This window comes from Pristis pectinata, chromosome 8 (assembly GCF_009764475.1).
Source record: "Pristis pectinata isolate sPriPec2 chromosome 8, sPriPec2.1.pri, whole genome shotgun sequence".
Classification (NCBI taxonomy): domain Eukaryota; kingdom Metazoa; phylum Chordata; class Chondrichthyes; order Rhinopristiformes; family Pristidae; genus Pristis; species Pristis pectinata.
In genome coordinates this window covers 27,283,088-27,304,530 of record NC_067412.1, presented here as the reverse complement: position 1 = coordinate 27,304,530, position 21,443 = coordinate 27,283,088, and the positions used below count along the sequence as shown (strand labels likewise).

General features: G+C 40.2%; 1 protein-coding gene across 4 annotated transcripts in view; it reads right to left on the bottom strand.

Moving 5' to 3' along the window:
- The window catches only part of rnf216 (ring finger protein 216), a 152,089-nt gene that overhangs the window by 9,293 nt on the left and 121,353 nt on the right, over positions 1-21,443 (bottom strand). For 2 of the 4 annotated variants that reach the window (XM_052022356.1, XM_052022355.1), the window contains 2 exons: positions 14,098-14,320; positions 5,034-7,933 (listed from right to left, as the gene is read on the bottom strand). In XM_052022356.1, the coding sequence (XP_051878316.1) occupies positions 7,772-7,933; positions 14,098-14,320 (385 nt within the window). In that variant the 3' untranslated portion in view covers positions 5,034-7,771. Of the gene's footprint in view, positions 1-5,033; positions 7,934-14,097; positions 14,321-21,443 lie in introns of those variants that run through there. The other 2 variants (XM_052022353.1, XM_052022354.1) reach the window with 1 other exon arrangement.

Sequence of the window (21,443 nt, the reverse complement as noted above, 5' to 3'; positions counted from 1 at the left end):
ATTTCGCACTGCTGGAAGACCAACAAGTTTCGGACAGACCAAAGAGCATCTTTCACCAAGTTGATAACCTTCCAGCAGCAGTTGATGTCAGTCTCTGTGTGTGTCCCCGGGAACAGCCCGTAGATCAGAGAATCCTCTGTTACGCTGCTGCTGGGGATGAACCGTAACAAGGACCCTTGCATCTTTCGCCACACCCTCCTCGCAAACCTACAGCCCGCAAAGAGGTGGGCCACCGTCTTGTCCCCAGCGCAGTCCTCCTGGGGGCAGCGCGCGCTGTGAGTGAGGTTCCAACCACACAGGAAGGATCTGACTGGGAGGGCCCCTCTCACCACCAGCCAAGCGAGGTCTTGGTGCTTGTTGGTGAGTTCTGGCGATGAGACATTCTGCTAGATGGTCTGGACAGTCTGCTCAGGGAACCACCCCACAGTATCCATTGAGTCCTTCTCCTGCAGTGCCTGCAGGATGTTCTGTGCTGACTACTGCCTGATGGACTTGTGGTCTAAGGTATTGGTCTGGAAGAACCTTTCCACGAAGGACAGGTAGCGCGGCAGCGTCCAGCTGACTGGGACGCTGTGTGGCCATGGGGCCAGGCCTCTCCTTCGCAACAGCAGGGATAGGTAGAACCTCGGTACGTAGTGACACTTGGTGCCCACATACTTGGGTTCCACGCACAGCCCGATGCAGCCACAGACGAAGGTGGTCATCAGGAGGAGGGCGACATTGGGGACACCTTTACCCCCATTGTCCAGGGACTTGTGCATGGTGGCCCATCGGACCCGCTCCATCTTGGATCCCCAGATGAACCGGAAGACGGCGCGAGTGATTCTCAAGCCAGAGGAGTGAGGAACAGGCCATACCTGCGCCAAGTACAGCAGCCCTGAGAGCACCTCACACCTGATGACCAAGTTCTTCCCAGTTATCGATAGGGAGCGCCGTTCCCACAGTCCCAGTTTCTGCTTCACCTTCCCAATCCTCTCCCGCCAATTTTTGTTGCACGCCCCAGCCCCTCCGAACAGGGTACCCAGCCTTTGATGTATTCTTGTAGCCACAGTATTTATGTGCCGGGTCCAAATGACTTTCTGGTCAATGGTGACCCCCCATAACATTGATGGTGAGGAACCTGGTAACTGCAAAGTTGCAAATTTCAAGGCTAGATGGTTAGACACACTCTTGTTAAAGGTGAATATTGCTCAGCACTTGTGTTGCACATGTTACTTGCTATCAGTCCATGCCTAATTGCTGTCTAGGCCTTGTTGCAGATAGCCACGGACTGCTTCATTTTCTGAGGAGCTGTGAATGCAATTGAATGTGTAGAATCATCAGCAAATATCCTTACTTTCAACCTTGTGATGTAAGGAAGTTAATTGATGAAGCAGCTAATGAGACATGGGCCTAGGACAATGCCCCAAGCAATTCCTGCAGTGATGTTTGTTTAGGGGTGGAATGATTGGTCTCGAATACCACAACTCTCTCTCTTTGTGCAACATATGACCCCAGAGTATTTTCCGCTTTCTTCCATTAATTTCAGCTTTAACAGAGCTCGGTCAAATGTTGCCTTGATGTGAAAGGCAGTCACTCTCACCTCATCTCTGAAATGTAATACTTCAGTCAACGTTTGCTCCAAGATAAGTGCTCCCAGCAAATGTCAAACTGGACAATGGCGAGCAGGTTATTGGTGAGCGGGTGCCATTCGGTAGCACTGCTGATAACACCTTGAAATCCTTTGCTGATGAATAAGAGAAGACTGCAAAGTAACAAGCCAGATGGGATTTGTTCTGCCTTTTGTGAGCAGAACACACCTGGACAATTTTCCACTTTGTAGTAGATACCAGTATTGTAAGTGTTAAGGTGACAAATTCGACTGTGATAGATACAGAGGACACTCTGCTTTCTATCCCAGTGAAAGTCGTTGCAAGTGGTCTCCTCACTGTGTCCTTCCAGCAGTTGAGAGGTTCCTTAATACCAGTGTGGATTCAGTCTATCTGGAAACACAGTGGACATGATTTACCCCATGCAACTCCAAGACAAATGCAGGAGCAGTATATGGCCTTTTTGAACCCCACTAAAGCCTTTCACTTGTCAATAAGAGGGACTGTTGAATGTCCTCCTCAAACCTGACTAGCTGCAGAAACTAGTCTCCATTTACGTTTGCTTCATGATGGCATGCAAACCCTGATCATAAATCACAGTCTACAAGAGATCCATTTGCAGTACAGACTAGTATCAAGCAAGGCCATACCATCACCCTGACACTTTTCTCAATCTTTGTTACTATAATGATGTACGTTAACCTCCAATAGCTTCCTGCTCGAATGGAGTTACTAACCTACTGGACCACTGGAGAATGGTCCAACATACAGGGCCTCCACTCTAAAACCAAAGTCATCCCAACCTCAGTAGTCACATTTATGCCAGATCTGGTGAGGATAGTATATTTATTTCCCCAATGGAGATTAGTCAGAGAGATAAAGATCTTCAACAGTTTTGATGCTTCTTGTTCATTATTACTAAAACTAGTACATCTTAAATTCCAGATTATTAATTGAACTTAAATTCTACAGCCACCATGATGGGACTTGAACTTGCTTCTCTGGATCGTTAACACAGGCCTGTAGTAATAGAACCACTGCAGCACCAGTATTTTCAGCACTGAAACAAGCCATTTGGCCCAACAGGTCTAGTCCAGCTGTTTTATGTTCCTCCAACTCCACAGCACCTAATCCATATTTCTACAACTTCATGAGTTTTCACCCATTCAGCCCCTCTTTTGCTGCAACAATCCTAGTTTTGGTTACGTTCAGACTGGAACCCATATCTCTGCTCAATCGCCTGATTATTCCCTCTCCAGCTTAATGGCCATTGGTAAAATACCACTGTCAACTCCTCTTGTACGAGGCACACAGAGGGAGGGGAGCAAAGTGTTAATACAATTAGCATCTTCCCAATTATTTAAATTGAGCCATCCTATTATCTCTGAAGGTACACATACCAATTTTAGGAGAAAAGACAAAATGAATAAGGAAACATTCAGATTCATGCAGAACTCCAGGCAAACGTTAACGATTCTCCCTCCAATTTGTTTTCCTTTACTATGGATGCAATTTGTTTTCGCTTATCGGGATTTTGAGATAGATATCATGGTACATGATACTACTAATGTGCTAAAGCATTTACTTCTATAATATAAAACAAAAGAAATACATATTCTTTCCGACCAGGGTCATTGAACCTGGATTCAACTGCCTCTGAGCAGGAGCTTTGTAAAAGTGACATGATCATTGCTGTCATAGTAGCTCACGACAAAGGTCCAGACTGTAATCAGGAACCAAGTACTGCAGCTGCCCATAGCTAGTATTTCACTAATTATGTGTTGACACTTTCACAATTAATGATCACACCCTCAGAGATAGAAGATTAGAGTTTTAAAATAGCACACACCACTTCATATAAAAATATTTGTTCCACTCACTTGTTAGAATAAAATGATCAAGCCAGTCAGCCACTCAAGAAACAGGATGCATCCTTACACTCCCTGCTGAAACCAAGTTAAACTTGCCATTGCACTTGAACTTAGTGTTGTTTTGAAAAAAAAGATGCCAGTGTAGCTGGATTGTACTTATTGACAACTGCTTTCACTCAACAGTATGATAAAAATAAAAGAGAATGACGTAATCCTGTGTTCCCTGGTTGCTAATTGGTTACTTTATCAACAATGGGTTTGGTAAACTTGAACTAAAATTCTTCAATCGGATCTGGGTGATGCTGGAAATCTGAAATTGAAAGCTCATCCCTAGCTATCCTGAAATGGTGTTCAACTTTCTCCTTAAATCATTTCTGTACATTGCTAGAATTTGGTCCAGGGTGTTGTTTGGAAGGGACTTCAAGGCTCCTGGTAAAGTAATAACAAAGGGATGGTGATGTTTGCCAATGTCAGGATGGCAGCTGTAACTCATGAAGGTCAAATAATAGGAAAAAAGGATGATCAATCTTTGATATCGCTGTGTGCCTAACTAAAATATATTTGGGATTGGGAGTCTGAAAATTCTCATGTGTGGAAAATTCTGGAAATGATGAAAAGGCTAAATATTAACTTTCATCAATGTTACACACTTCCAAACAATGCCTGACTGGGACTAAATAAGTCAACTCGAGGACTTTTTTTTTAAGATAAGAAACCCACCATGTAAAAACAAATCTGAATTTTAAATTAGTGAAGCATTTTAATAAATTTGCTTCCTCACCACTATGCCAGATCATTTCTGATTTTTAATTTTATGAAACAGTAACATTACAAGCTTTAAATACTAGATTGCAGAAACATTCCATAAGGTCATTTTGGAACTTTTGACTTGGGAGGAAAATAAACCTGTAATGACAAACATAGGGACCTGGAATGGAAGCCATGACTCCCAGTGCAAATTTCCTAAATAATCAGCTAGAAATTACATGCCAGCTAATAGAGCCAATACAGCACAGAAATGGGCCCTTTGGTCACCATGACCATGCCAATCTATTGCCCTTCTACATTAATCCCATTTGCTCACATGAAGACCATGTCCTTGTATGCCTTGCCTATTTAAGTCTCTAAACGCCTCTTAAACATAAGTAATTGTATGTGATTCTACCACGTTCTCTGGCACCACATTCCAGACACTAACTACTCTGTAAAAAAAAACGTTCTCCTCAGATCCCCTTTGAAATTCTTTCCCTCTCACCTTAAACCCATGCCCTCTTATTTTTGATACCTGATAATGGAAAAAAGATTTTGACTATCTACCTTGTATATGGTTCTCATAACCTTATATACTTCTCCCAGGTCATGCCTCAGCCTCGTTCACTCCAGGTCCCACTGTGACTGTTGGTCTTGTGCACAACTGCAATACACAGTGTGCAGACTTTCTTGGTCTGACTTAGAACAAGGTGTAACCACTTCAGTTTCTGCTTCAGATTTAGTATCAAAATAAAGGGAAATATTTCAAAATCATATTTGTAGAATGGATACACTATTATAATGTACTTAAGAATGCCAAAAAGACCATGTATTTTATATTTTAATTCATCTATTGTTGATAGGATACAAGGTCAATGCAATGCAATTTGGATCAACAAAGCTGCTTGTTTGCCATTTCCCAGAGCCATGAATGCTTTCACCAAGGATATCATTTTACATAGTTTCTGAATCAGTTTTTTTGCAATATCAACAGAAGAAACTTAGTAATGTTCCCTCTCCAAATACTTAAGTCTCCTGCTCCAGTTGCTTAAGCAGTTACGCACACTAGCTACGGACAGTTGAATGAGATGGTTATAAAAGCTGGCACACTACTCGACTTGTATCCAAATTTTGAGTGGCACATCCAATCCATTGCCAGTCTTCACAATTCCTCCCTCCTATTTTTAATCTAAGATTTTGTATGGTTATTGGCTTTCTTCAGATCAAATCTGATATACAAGAGCATTATTCCCAGCAATCATGTCTCTCTTTAAATCAATGCATAACTGCAATCATCAAGCAGTTTGTCTGAGGAAAGAAACATACCATTCAGTTCATATACTAACATGCTCTGATTTATTCAAGAGTGCGTTTACTTGATAACTTTTTTTTTAAAAACTGACAGCTAGGTGAGGGTATGGCAGCATAGCAGGTTTTTTTTATTTAAATACCTAACCATCAGGATTCTCCTACATTGTTATAATTATTTGTTGACAAATCATATAAAGCTTTGTCAATGTAACCTGCATCCACACAGTTTCATCTGTAGCAAAACAAACATAAAATGATTAATCAAAGGAATCTCTACCTCACAAGAAATAAAAAGATAAGGAGAATTTGATATTGTTGTGCAGGATTAAACTGTTTCAGGGTAGGATTTCAGGCAAATTGTTCAAACAAGTAAGTATAGCAATAATAACCCGCATTAATCAAGGTGGCACTGTAAGTCATCAGAAAGTGAATTAGTTTTGCATTGAGGGATTTTACAATGGAATTTTAAAATGACCATCAGGTTTCCAAAGCTATTGCAGTGTCATTTACTCTTACTGAAAACATCAAACAAAAATAGGTTGAATTGACACCATTATAATTGTTGATATTTAAAGAAGGTCTCTTGGGACATTCCTATTTACCTTGTGTTAGTACAGATATACCTTCAACACAGGTACACAAGGCTATGTTGCATTTTCTTGCTTAAAATTAGGTAGCAGCACAAATAACATCCATTTCATTACCAGAGACTTTCACTTTGGACATATGATTTGAATATTTCAATGTATTCTTGGTCAGTCTCCCTTGTTCTATCTTTGCCCAAATAATCATTCTTCACATTTATCTTATCATCTACTCTGCAAACACTGCCAGGTTTTTGGCTTTAGGGAATATCACAGCAAAAACCCATCTTGACTGGGCCTCTGGGTCTGTTTTTGGTTTGGTTTAACAAATTGAGATTCTTGTTTACACCTTTAAAGCTACATTCTTTGAAAGCTGACTGAAATTTAGACTAAGTTATATTTATAGGCACTCTTGGTTTAAAATAATAAGATCTGATCATTAATAGATTTTTTTGGAGAATTGCAGCAATTCCCTAAAGAATAATAAAACACCTTCTAAAAGTTAATTTGGTATCTCCACAATCTGTCTATTCTGGGAAGATGAAGGAAATCAAGCAGTTAAAAAACCTATTAGACTACACAAATCTTGTAATACATTTCAGCTGCAGAGTTTTTAAAAGTTCTTTACAAAACATTGTGATGCACTGTTATTGTTCACAGGTAGTTTACTTTCCAGGGAAATATTTCTCTCGTTTCATATTATCTGCAACCCAATCTTCTTTTATAAAAAGATTTTAGTTTTTGGGAATGCAAATGCTGCTGACAAATTTGGGATTTGTTGCCAATGCCTGCCTTTAGTGAGCTACCCTTTTGAAGCACCAGTCTTTCTTATGAAAGCATCCCTATAATAATAGGTATTAACTAGTGATTTCCAGGATTTAAACCCAGTGATGGTGAAGGAACAGTGACATATTTCCATGTTAGGATGGTCTGTGATTGCAGAGGAACCAACAAGTGATATTGTTCCCATGCTTATGGTACCCTTGAAATTAGAAATCACATACTGATGGCATAGTCTAGCTGAGTAAATGTATAAACAAATTGTGTGTCCAAGATTAATGGTAAAAAAAAATTGAGAGAGGAAGAGTTGGCCACAATATTGTAATTGGGTCCATTGCCTAGAACATATGATTTACCTGGAAATTATTTGAAATCTTTCTTGTAATCTTCCAGCCTGGGATGGTCTTGTAGGACCACCTGTCAAAGCATATGAACTTTTCATTTGTCCTGCCGTTTTGAACCCCAGAAATTTAAAACTGGTCCAAAAAGGCAATATTCAATTATTAGAGCTACTATCATCATCATCCCCAAATGAAAGCACATTGCATACATCACCTAACGTTGACTACCTGTTGCAGATTGGCAAAATGCCAAGACACCTGCAGCAATTAGCAATCAGAGACCAAATATGGTAAACTCTGTTGGTTTTCGGTGTCAAAACGAATCTGCGTTTTCAATGAAAAGATGAACACAAACGTGGTACAAGTACATATGTCACGGGGTCACATGGCGTAGCACTTAGCACTGCTGCCTCACAGCCCCAAAGAGCGGAATTTGATTCTGAACTTGCGTGCTGTCTGCTTGGAGTTCGCATGTTCCCCACATAAGCATATCGGTTTCTGCCAGGTTCTACGGCTTCTTCCCACATCCCAAGGCAGGTGGATTTTTAGGCCACTGTCAATTTCTTCTGGGCATTGATGGACACATGAGAATAAGAATACATTGCAGGGCTGCAAGGAAAAGGAGGGGACATGGGAATGATGGAGAAACTCAGTTGGGTGCCAGCATAGACCTGAGGAAACCAGCTTGCAAGAGTGGGTGCTGATAACTGTAAGTTAAGAGAAAAGACGAGACATGATCAGTGTGACAACTACGAAGCCACTGGATAGTCACAAGCCTCCCAGATTCACTGATGTCCTTAAGCAAATCTGCTGCTTTTACCCAGTCTGGCCTTTTTGACTCTAGAGTCATAGCACTGTAAATCACCTGTCATTATCATCAGAAATGGATTTTGATATGACAAAGGCACACCAAGCCAACCTAGCAAAGTCCTTTGCATGAACATATGGGGACCAGCGTCTAAATTGGGAGAGCTATCCCACAGACAAGTTAGACAACAGCCTGTCACAAACATACACAAATATATCATTCAGCTTAAGTCTGAGAGAATTTCATCATGATCCCCAAGTACATTCTGTCCCATCAGGAGGACAGATCTACCAGAGGAAGCAGCACAGTGATTTACAATCAGGATGGAATCACTGTGGGAGTCCTTGAATTAGACTTCACACCCTAGGCGGTCAGGGTAAACATAGGCAAGAGGAATTCCTGGTGATTACCACATACCAAGCTGAAGAAACAGTAATATTTTGTGTTTTACACCAATGGGAAAAAAAAACTGTAGTACATACTGAGTTTGGAATCACAATGCCTGGAATCACATGTAGAGTTGGCAGCAAATGTTGATAGAGTCAACTCGATGGATAAATTTACACAACCTCTTCCTCACCAATCCACATTTTGCAGATGCATCTATTCATGGCAATATTGGCAGGAGAGACTATTGCAAATTTACAGTTCATCATGTTGTACAGCACTACATTTGTGCTAAATGCTAAACACACCAATTACTAGAAATCCGATGTGATAGCAGTCAATCTGTATGTGGTTTTACCAATGTAGAGACAACTCAGATAGGTCAAAAGAGGCTGTCCACAAGGTTCTGTGATCCAATAACTGCATAATTGCATTTCACTGCAATCTGTGACTCTAGGCCTGGCACATCCCATTCCATCATTACCAATTCAGATTTAATGAAACATGCAGGAGGAGATATCAAAAGCAGTAACTGATGTACCAAAACATGAGGTAGCTGTATGGTGAAGCTACAAAGCAAAGCTACATGCACAGTAAACACAGAGCTATGCATCCCATTAACAGTGGATCAAATCAAAGCTCCCCTCCTCCCTCTACATCCATTCATGAATGGTCATCTTCTTTGGCAGTCCCTTGGGACAGAAGATGACTTCCTTTTATGGGTGCTGAGGTGGCTGAAGAGGCTGATACAGAAACTGCAGAGCCTTCCACAGATGGGGCAAGTGGTGGCTGTTGGGACCGGCAGCTGAACAGTTTGTGAGGTAGTCCACCCTTTCTGCTGACTACATAGGGCTACCATGTGGTCCCAAAGCACAACCTTGAGGTGCTAAATACTATCCCAAAAGTTCCTTCTCCACTTTGAGTGGTCATGGGTGGAGATTCCCAGGAATCAGTGAAGGTATTGCATTTCTTCAAGGAAGCACTGAGCAAGTCCTATTTTCTGGTAATCTCATGATAGAGTTCAGAATAGAGATCTGTTACAGGAATCCAGTATTGGGCATGTGAGTAACGTGGCATGCCCAACATAGACCAGTGTGTGTAACTAGAGACTCATTGGCCTGGGACAGAACATTGATCTTGGTTCACTTATTCTCCCAGTGAATTGAGGATTTTGCAGAGAGAGTATTGGTGGTATGTTGTAGTGCTTTGTACTCAGTGCTTTGAAATATCTGCTGCAGGTAGTCCATTAGCTTTTGTACCAGGCTGAGGTCTTGATATTGAATACCCTTTTTCTTAATTAACCAAACATTATGCAGGTAGGTTGTGAACTTCATCATCAAACATCAATGTGTTGCAGCAGGGACAAGCTGGTAGTGGAATTTGGTCTTGAGTGTTGCAATTTTACAAAATATTGGTAAAGTCACACTCGGAAAAATGTGTGCAGTTCTGGTTGCCACACTATGGGATGGATGTGATTATGCTGGACAGAGTGCAGAGAAATTCACCTGGATTGGAGGACTTTAGGAAGAGATCAGATAGGCTGGACTTGTTTTCCCTGGAACGAAGGCAGCTGAGGGGTGCCTGATAGAAGAATACAAGATTATGAGAGGCAAAGATAGGGTAGAGAGTCAAAATCTTTTTCCTCTGGTAGGAGTATCAAAAACAAGAGGGCATAGATACAAGGCGAGAGAAGTTGTAATGGGAATCTGGGGGGCAAGTCATTTTCTTATACATGTGCTGTCAAAAGGAGGTGATAAATATGATATGATTACTACATATAAGAGGCATTTAGACAGACAAATAGGCAAAGCATACAAGCATGAAAGAGTGGTGGAAGCAGAATCACTGACCAGCATTAAAGAAGTGTCAAGATGAGCCTAGGCACAGAAGGCTACGGTCTAAGTGCTGGAAAATGGGATTAACACAGATGAGTGCCCATTGGTTGGCATGGACATGGTGGGCCAGGGAGCGTGTTTCTGTGCTTCCAAAACTCCATGACCTTTCCTCTCGTATGCTTCGGTGAATGAGTTTACAATGTCGTGGATTTCAGCCTTCATGTGTGCACAAACGCAGCTCAACAAAGGATTAGATGACCTTGGTTCTATAGTGTATTGACCATAGATTGAGCAGTTTCCCAAAAGTTCTGATTAGCTCCACTCCTACATGAAGTTTGTTGGATGTTAAGTGCAATATTAAGCCAACTGAATCAAGGTGTTCAGTGGGTTGGTAATTAGCATGATTAAGAACCTTACTTGAGTGGCATAATGAAGAAACGCAAGGCTCCCTTCTTAGGGACAACATTTGCTCCAGTTTTGGAGCTGCTGTTTGGCTTTTTGCCTGAAAGTTGAACAGTAATAATGCATGCTGAAGTCACTCATCAGCAAATACTTAGCCATGGGGCATATTGACAGTTTCAGTCAGGCACTTGAGTAACAAGAGGGCAAAATGGCACATATACATTCCCTTAGGTTGATCATTCACACATCAAATTGAATTCTTCACCAGTTTTTTCACCTGAAGGTTGGATGTTGTGGAAATTAATTTTGAAACCAAACTAATTTTAAAAAAATGCTTAAAATACCATGACAAAACATATTTTCATGTTTTAATTTAGAATTAAGTAAGACAATTGAGAAAACGCAAAACATATTGGAAAATGTTTCAGACAGAAATACATCCAAATTCAAATTTCGCTGTTTTTCTATCACTTAGGTTACTGGCTGACTAAAACACAACCTGCAGTTCCTTTCCTATCTGCTTCCACAATAAATAGTCTTATAAATTTCATCACCCTTCCTTTGCTACCAATATCAAATTAGTCTGCCAAAAAAAATTATAAATGGAAATATTCATGTGACAACAAACCCTTCATTGTTTTATATACTTCTAACTGAATCTGACAATGGGAAGACTTGTTCAGGCAGCAAGGGGTATGGAAGTCTTAAACTCTCCACAAAGAATTTAGAGAAGCTCAGCAAAATTTGGGAATATTAACAAAATACAAAGCCTTATTAAAATACAGTAAGCAGCACAACCTTGCAGAAAGTGGAAAATAGTAAATCTGTCATGATCAGTCTGAGTACTGATTGGTCAAAAACATGCTAGGACTCTAAAAACATTTCTAGGCCAACATGAGAACATGAGCACACCAGTTCTTCATCCCAGCAAATATAGGAAGTGGGAAAAACTGGACAGAGCAGTTTGCACATGGCTATCAAATTACAGATTTTGATGTTGGTACTTCTGTAAAAATAAAATCTTTCTCTGCCAGGGATCTTGGCAGCATGCAACAAATCATTGAAGCATTACCATTCCCTGTGGCAAATACATTTGAGGGAGAAATCATTACAAAGACCCCTGTTAGTTTCCAAAAAGCAAAATTTGCAGAATCTGGCAAAGCAAAATAAAAACATACCTTCTGAGTATTTCCAGTGTTATCACTTTTTACCTCATTACAAATTTCCCATTTTGTGGCCAAAAGACTCGGTTATTGAATCAAAGTTTTGTTAAAATGAAGCAAAGTTGCAGAAGTAGCAGAATGTTGTCAGGCAGTTCAATCTGAAGGGGTGCATTACTTTTCAATTAAGTTTCAAACTGTATTTCATTTGAAATATTTCCATATGTCCTCAATTAGTTTCTTTTAAAGCAATACGTGAAGCATAAAGAGCACAAGAAGCTTTTTTATTAAAGAACTGAATAAGGTCATCTGCTGCCAAGATAATTGATGATAATGGAATAATCATAAGATCAATTATGCAAGCGCTGTATTATTGTTTTGTAAGATTCAAAGACTAAACATGCCATTTTAAAAAATCTATGGAAACCAAGTGCTTGGAAATATCTACATCAAGTGAATATTCTTCTGTCTTGTCAGATTATGCTTAAAATTTTAAGAAATATTAATATTCAAAACAGAAGAGAGATTGTACCAGCCTTACTCATCTCTTACAAAGGCTTGAGGGAATCAAGAGATGAGTCACAAATGGTAGTATATCCAGCCTCCAACCATTTAAATATTAAGGATCTGGCTGATGGTGACCTCAAAAATATTAATGGTGGAGATGCAGCAGCAGCACTGGAGTCAAATGTTAAGGGGAGGTGATGAGGCTCACTCTTATTTGAGTGCCTTGCACTTCAGTGGCACTTGGTACTGACCTCCCCTAGCCTGAATGTCTGCATGCAGGCATGGACTACTTAATTATCTGAATTGCAAACGGAACAGAATGCTGTGCAACCATTAATAATTATGCCCACGGTAATAATAATTACGCATGCACGGTAGTGTAGCAGTTAGCGTAACGCTTTACAGCACCAGCAGCCCGGGTTCAATTCCAGCCACTGTCTGTAAGGAGTTTGTACGTTCTCCCTGTATCTGTGTGGGTTTCCTCCGGGTGCTCCAGTTTCCTCCCATATTCCAAAGACGTACGGGTTAGGAAGTTGTGGGCATGCTATGTTGGTGCCGGAAGCATGGCGACACTTGTGGGCTGCCCCCAGAACACCACGCAAAAGATTCATTTCACTGTGTGTTTCGATGTACATGTGACTAATAAAGATATCTTATCTTATCCATTTCTGACCTTAAGACAGAGGAAAGGTCATTGATAAAGTGATTAAAGACATCTAGGCTCAGAATTACTGACTTGAAAAATTCCTACACCCACATCCTTGGACTAAGATGATTGCTCTCCAACAATTACAACTTTGTGCTAGGATCAGGAAGAGCAAATGAACTGTCATAAACTGATTGCATGCTTGTTTAAAATAAATAGCCATCTCTTTTGGCTTGATTGAAAGAAGAGGCATCTTTTGACAAAAGAAACAAATTTCACTGCTATTATTGAATATATTAGTTAATTATATTACACATTCATTCCACTGAAATGTGGACTTAATGGTTGGTGAATCTATCCTCCGAAGTTATTAGTTTTGAGCAATTCCTCTGGCCCATTGTTTTAGAACTAACTGGTATTCTGATGGACTATTAAGTGCAAATGTTATGTAGTGGTCATGCTGATGGCTAGTTGGTGATCCATAGAGAAGTGTGTAAGTACAGAACATGTGGGAGGACTGATGTGGGCTTACTTGACTGTGCTTGATTTTAATTCATTTGCACCTTAAATGTAGTTTCAAATGAATTTATTTTAATTAAAGAATATCTTAGAAAAATACTTAACTATTTCTCGACTGCTTTTTAGAAGTTTCTGATAGGATGTCAGAAGGCAATCTCAGTGGTCTGCGAATGGGGCCTTAGCTTCCACCACTTCTGGTCAAGTCATCAGTCACAGCCGAGTGCAACCACCGATGCTCAGCAAGAGGCTAACATGAAGCAGGAGGTGGGGCGATCCACCCACAAAGCATCTAATTTAGTGCAAGGCGAGTTGTTCAACTGGAATGTTCTCCTCTGGTACAATTAATCCATTACCATAAACAAGGCTACTTCTAACCTATTAATGATCTACCCTGTCACAGACATTCCCTTTGTTTTCTCCACCTCTCCCCTTTGTCTGTAGCATGAAACATTTGATTTCCTACTTTTCATAGTTCTGATGAAAGATCAACCTGAAATATTAACTCTCTTTCTGAGTATTTCTAATATTTTCTGACCATACTTCTAATTTTGTTTGTTCTGTACAAAATTGTTATAATGATATTCACAATGCTATTTCAGTATCTTACCTTAGGATCTGTCCACAAAGAGCATCTCTTGCACAAACGACAAGGTGCACCTGGTGACCGTGGGTGTTGGCAAAAATGGTCATAGCCATTTATTGGAGCTCGGCAGAGGTAGCAGATCTGGGCCCCACAACGACAAGACATCCTGTTGCATCCTTCTGATTTTATGAGACCCATTGTACATTTGTGACATTTCCTGATCGCTGCTGCTGTCATTTTCTCTTCGCTGCAACATAAAAAAAACCAGATTTGCAAAGCCACTGCAGAGATGTCTGAATCTTTCAGGCTCAGTCAACACACAGTAAATCAATTCATATCTGTTTTGCAATATGCATGGATTTATACAGTTCCATGGGGAGCAAGTAATTGAAGAGACCTTTCCAAGTGGAATAAAGTCGGAGTATGGTAGCAGACCATCATAGAGTAAGGGCAAAAGATCATTAGAGCAAACTGAGATCTGCGTGAATTGTTTTAAAGATAGATATCAAAGAGCAATTATTTACTGGAATGAGCCTGCAGACAGGGAACTGAAGCCGATACTTGCAACCATACAGTAGTGGAAAAGTCAGGGCTTAAAAAAATAGCTGTCAAATATATCAAGATTGACCAAATATATTTTTCTTCAGTCAGAGAAAATATTCAGGACTCAACAGTAAGAAACTTTTCACAACTTTTACTGTAGCAACAGCCACATTACAGAAATATCGAAATGCGAAGTTGCACCAGTTATACTGAAAATGGAATGGGAAAAACTGCAAGTGTTGGAAATGTAAAAATCTAGAAAATGCTGGAAAAGCATATCAAGACAGTCTGTATCCGTAAAGAGGAAAAAAGGCAGTTATTATTTTTAGCATTCTAAAAAAAATTGATAGCATCACTTCATTTCAGAAATTATCCTTGCATTCTGCAATAACATCAGCTCAGAACAAGATGGAATGCCATGAACAGCATTTGAACCATTCGTTTAGGAATTCTGGGAAAACACCATTGCCAATTCCACCTCATTTATTGCCTTGTTAGTCGCAACCAGTTGCAGCAACATCAAAAAAATCATGAGTTAATGTGACACTTCATTGTCAGAGCCGCAATTTTTCACACGTTAAACTGAGGCCTGGTCTGATTACACTGCTATCTATAGGATCTTATTTTCCACTTTCCTGGGATAGCAGATCTATCATATGCGGAGAGGTTAAGTAAGCTATAGGCCTCCATTCTCCAATTTGTCCAAACTCAAGAGGTGACCTCATGGGTCACCATGGGTAAGTTCTTAGGGGCTTGACATAGAGGGATATGTGGGAGAAAGGGGTTAGATAGTCTTAGGTGTGGTTTGAAGGTCGGTACAACATGGTGGGCCGAAGGGCCTGTATTGTGCTGTACTGTTCTATGTGACTTCAACTTCCCTAATATTGATTGGCACCTCCTTAGTGTAGGACTTTATTCCTTGGAGCAGAGAAGAATGAGGGGAGATATGATAGAGGTTTATAAAATGATGAGGGGCATAGACAGGGTTAATGCAAGTAGGCTCTTTCCGCCTAGATTAGGAGAGATAAGTACGAGAGGACATGGCTTTAGGGTGAAAGGGGAAAGGTTTAGGGGGAACATTAGAGGGAACTTCTTCACTCAAAGAGTGGTGGGAGTGTGGAATGAGCTGCCATCTGATGTGGTAAATGCGGGCTTACTCTTAAGAGTAAATTGGATAGATACATGGACGAGAGAGGTCTGGAGGGGTATGGGCTGGGGGCAGGTAAATGGGACTAGCCGAATAATGTTTCGGCACAGACTAGAAGGGCCGAATGGCCTGTTTTCTGTGCTGTAGTTTTTCTATGGTTCTATGACAGGGTAGAGACAGGGAGGAAGTTTCCCCTGGCTGAGGAGTCTAGAACCAAGGGTCATAGTATCAAAATGAATGGACCATTTAGGACTGAAATAAGAAGAAAAATCTTCACTCATAAGATGGTGAATCTTTGGAATTCTCTACCCCAGATGACTGTGGAGGCATAGTGATCGACAGATTTTTGGATATTAGAGGAATAAAAGTAAATGGAATAGAGCAAGAATATTGTGTTGTGCTTATCCCTAATCTCACTGAATGGTGCAGCAGACTCAAGGGGCTGATCAGCATATTCCCACTCCTACTTATATTCTTAATTACCATTGTGACCACATTTTAAAGCAATGATTGCAAAGGGCTTTAGGACATCCTGCGATTCTGAATGGTGCTGTACAAGTGCCAGTCCATTCTTCCATGAAATCCAATGTAATGCTTAAAATACAATGGCACAATGTTTTTCAGGAACTGTGTCCTTAACTACTGTATCCCAAAAAGTGGAAAATATCCTGATTGAGCCATTCAAACCACAAAGGCAAAAACCCTGAACGTATTCATCCAAAATGACAAAAATTGAGGTAGCCATTGGCTTCTGATCCTTGATCTAGGAAGGACTACCAGAATAAATGCACGGAGAATTTTGTGATGTCCCACTTCCTCACGAATGAAAAATGTCTACTTGCATGACTTTTGACTGCCAGGCCATTGTCTTAAGGAAAGGAGAGAAGGTTATGAGTGCCTGCTCATTCCTGAAATAGTGAAGGGCATTTTTAAAATGCATTTTCATATGTGTTTATTCAGATTCTAGAACAGATATCATCATATTGTGGGAATCATCATATTGTGGTAATTATGTATTTTTAGTATACTAAGAAAGTTCAAATAAATTTGGTCTACATAGAGGGACATGTCAAGTAGTAACTGGGCGATGATCTTCTAATTTTGATGTGGTATCATATTCCTCTATCAGGCTGGAATAGTGAAGAGAGTTTCACATTTTTTCCAGTTAAGGTTTTTCCTAGTTTTGTTGAGGTTGCCAGACTTGCACTAACAACACTTTCCATTGATGTATGCTGAAATAGCAGCTAAAGCTTTAACTAATAATCAAGCAGGCCTCAATCCTCTGGTTAAGATCTGCTTCAGTAAACTTGCTGGACTTGTGTGGTAGCATTTTGCATTGGTGACATCAAATGAGTGTTGAGTACCATTTGAGATCAACATATGCACCCAGCAGCCTATGGATATTCACACTGACAAAAGTTTCAGCCTGTGATTTTCTCCTATAACCTAAAAATAGGTCTCCAAACCCATAAGTATACGTATATATTCCTGTTCTAAATAATTCAGATTTATGCACACCACTGATCTACGATGATCAAAGTTGATCAATTGCCATGAAAGCCAATGTAAAGGCCATATAGAGACACACGAGATTGCAGATGCTGTAATATGGAGCAAAAACAAACTGCTGGAGGAACTCAGCAGGTCAGGCAGCATCTGTGAAGGCAGAAAGATAGTTGATATTGTAGAAAAATCTATCATCCTTTGCCTCGACAGATGCTGTCTGAGCTACCAAGTTCCTCCAGCAGTTTGTTTTTTTTTTGCTGAAGGTCGTGGTTTTTTTTGTACGATCTCAGGCTCTCAGAATCACATTGCACTTTCTTGCTTTGGCTTTCAATCTTCCTGTTCAAATAAAGCAGGATGCTTTGTTAATCTAAAAGGAAACCACATATGACACACTGTATTTGGTGTTAACGTCCTCCGGAAGATGGCAAACATATCCCCCATTTCCTAAATTACTGTTTTATCTGCACAGTTAGAAAATAATATTTTTACATGGCCGTCAACTTTTCTAAACAAAGATGCAATGAATTTCCTGACAGTGACTAAAAGCATCTGAACATTTTGAGCAAATTTCCACTGGTAGCTTGCTTTGTTATTTGATGATGATCATATTTGTAAATGTAAAATACTAAGCTTTAATTCTCAAAATAAAGCATTAGCACAAGGCTGTTTTTTGTCTTAAAAAGATTAGCTGCACCGTCCCTCTCACGTGAGTAGGTTAGCACTGTTTGTGATCCCTGTCAGCACTGAGGACTTGCTTTTGCAACTCCTTAGACTGCTGCTGGAAATGTATATACACTTGGTACACCAGTCTTCAATTTAGATCATTCAATTTTCCAAGTGATTAAAAAATTGAGCTGTTGACTTGTTGCCACAATGCAATTAAGAACTTCAGAGAATTAGTTGAAAATTTTGCAACTCTAGTGAGGAATTAGCCTAATTTACTCAACCTATACACGACTAATGAAGGAGTCTGAAAGCTTTACATTTCTATAATTTAAGAAAAAATCAGTATCTTCAGGTGAACTTGCAACTTATTCTCCTCCTTTACTGTAGTGGCTGTCCTGTACCGAATTTCTCCTTTTCTGATAGTAACTTAACCAAGTCACGTAGCCAAAGAGATTTGGTACATCTGTAGGGGTCTATCACCCTTTATTAATTTCCTTTCAGTACTGAATCACATGGGGGTATGACTCACTCATTCTTCACCTCCTCATCACTGTGGATCACCATGAATGCTTTAACACACTTGTAGCGGTTGCTACCACGGAATAAAACAAGACACTAGTCGGAGGATTGCCGAACAAGAACTGGTTTATTTTCCCGCCTTGCGCAGGCCCTTTAAGGGAGACTGTTCCCGCCCAATGAAACCGGCAATGACGTAAGTATTACGTCATCAAGACTTTCCCGCACGCGGGTTCTCCCCGTCGCTCGGAAAGACGAGGCCCGCCGCCATCTTGGGCCTCGTCGCTCCGACGCCGCGTGACCCGACTGCCGAGCCGGTTCGCCCGACTAAACGGTGAGTCGCCACACACTGAACATTTTCTTGCCTTAAGGCTACAAAGTTACATTCATGTGAATATTCTAATAACACTAAGCATCATTTAAGGAAGCTCCTTGCTATGCATGACACAAGAGAATGCAGATGCTGGAAGCTGGAGCAACCAGATTCCAGCATCTACAACTTCGTATCTCCATTTTACTACTCCACTGCAAAGTCTCTTTAAGGTATGCTGACTTTGAAGTTTTCCTCTTCTCTCCAACAAGAGCTCTGTGAGAACCCTCAAATAACTGTCTCCAATCTTCACCCTCCCCTCCTCAACCTCACTCCATCTGCCTCCCTTTTTTTCCCCTCTTTGTCTGCCTCCACATCTATCATCCTCTTGCCACCGTCTCCCAACTCTACCCCCTCCCTTCCCTATCTGGTACAATCTGCCCATCAACTTTCACCCTCCTCAGTCCACTAATCACCTCGGGCTCCCATCTCTACACTCCCTCATCCTCATCATACTGGCCATCTCCCCTCTCAGTCCTGATGCAGGGTTTCGACCCGAAACATTGACAATTCCTTCCCCTCTTACACAGGTTGACCCGCTCAGTCCTCCAGCAGACTGTTTGATGCTCCTTACTACGGGTTGCCTCTTGACTTAGCCTCAGGTTCGTTTTGACTTCTACTGGATGACAATTAAAACTGATCAAGTTTGGATCTCACTGGGGCACTTAAGAAACTGCTAGACTTGTTAATCATGTCAATATTTGATTGATTTGGAAAAGCCAAACAACCATTTGAAGTGCTTTGGCAACAAAATTAGAATTTTTCTTTGTACAATTGTCCTTCGAAGATATGATCTGTAACTGCACACAATCATAACTTTAAATCCAGATCCAAAAGTAAAATAATTCATGTAAAATCAATAGCCATAATAAATATGGCAAGGTTTCTTCTGATGCCACTGTGTGTTGAGAATTAAGCGTTCATAGATCGGAGTAGCCTGATCTTACATAAAATGCTTTTTACTATGCACAGCTCACCAACATGCTACTGGTCTTAGAGAGTCAACCTGATTAAATCAGAGCTTTTTGCCATCCTGGTAGCTCAAGTAGAAACTAAACTGCACCGTGTATCTGAGATTTAAAAACCATGAAAAATTCACATGATATTGTTAGTTATGTCCCATCCGGGACATGCCCTCTTCTCGTTACTACCATCAGGGAGGTGGTGGTATAGGAGACTGAAGACCCACATTCAATTATTCAGAAACAGCTCCTCCTCCACCATCAGATTCCAGAACGGTGCATGAAACCCATAAACAATACCTCATTTTTTTTTTGCACTTTTTTTAAATTTATAGTAATTTTATGTACTTGCACTACACTGCTGCTGAAAAACAACAAATTTCACATCATAAGACAGTGATAATAAATCTGATTCTGATTCACAAGCAGTTCATTGAGGGTGCATGCTTCTCATTAGTCCCTGGAAAATTTGAGGTGTGTGCATTGGCTGAGAACAAGGGAGAAACAACAATGATGGGAGGGAGGCTGGAATGGAAACGTGTGTGGCACTCTGCCAGTCTGTTAAGTGACCTATTGCTCACTGTGGATGTCAAGTCTCAAGGATGAAAGATCCATTTGGACAAGTTACCAAAGGATAGCTTACATACAATATCAGAAGAAAAACAGAATTAAAATAGGCATATTTAGGTTTAAACCCTGTAGTCAGTTTGGAGTTTCATGGCTTTGACTTAACTACATTTTTTTTTAATATACACACACACACACACACACACACGTGTGTGTGTCTGTGTGTATATATATATACACACACACGCACACACGCATATATATATACACACACACGCATATATGCATATATATATATACACACACACACGCATATATACATATATATATACACACACACACGCATATATACACACACAGATACACACACTCACGCATATATACGCGCACTCTCACGCATATATATATATATATATATACACACACACACACTCACGCATATTATATATATATATATATATATATATATATATATATATATATATATATATATACATACACACACACACACATATTATATATATATTTATAAAAAGAGAGATGATGATGATATCTAAAAGTTGTTATTTGAAAATAGAAATAAAATGGCTTCCTGGAATAATCAAATCCTTTAGGACATTTACTGCACAAACAGGAAATGTTTAGCAGGGCAGTGGGCATGTGGAAATTTCAATCCAGGTTCTTGCTTTCCAGATTTGCCATGATTTTAAAAACATTTTAACCTGTCCATAAAATCACCATTACACCTTGGACAAGTGGCATCTAAACTGACATTCCAAAAGCTTCTAATTATTATCTAAGTTATCACATAGTTGTACACCATAGAAACAGGCCATTTAGCCCAACTCATCCATGCCGAGCAAGGTGTCTACCTGAGCTAGTCTCACTTGCACGCATTTGGCCCATATCCCTCAAAACTTTTCCTATCCATGTACCTGTCTAAATGTCTTTTTAAACGTTGCAACTACCTCCACCACTTCCGCTGGCAGCTCATTCCAAATATCCACCTCCCTGAGTGGAAAAACTTGCCCCTCTTGTTCTCTGAAGTCTTTTCCCTCTCATCTTCAACTTATGCCCTCTAGTTTTAGACTCC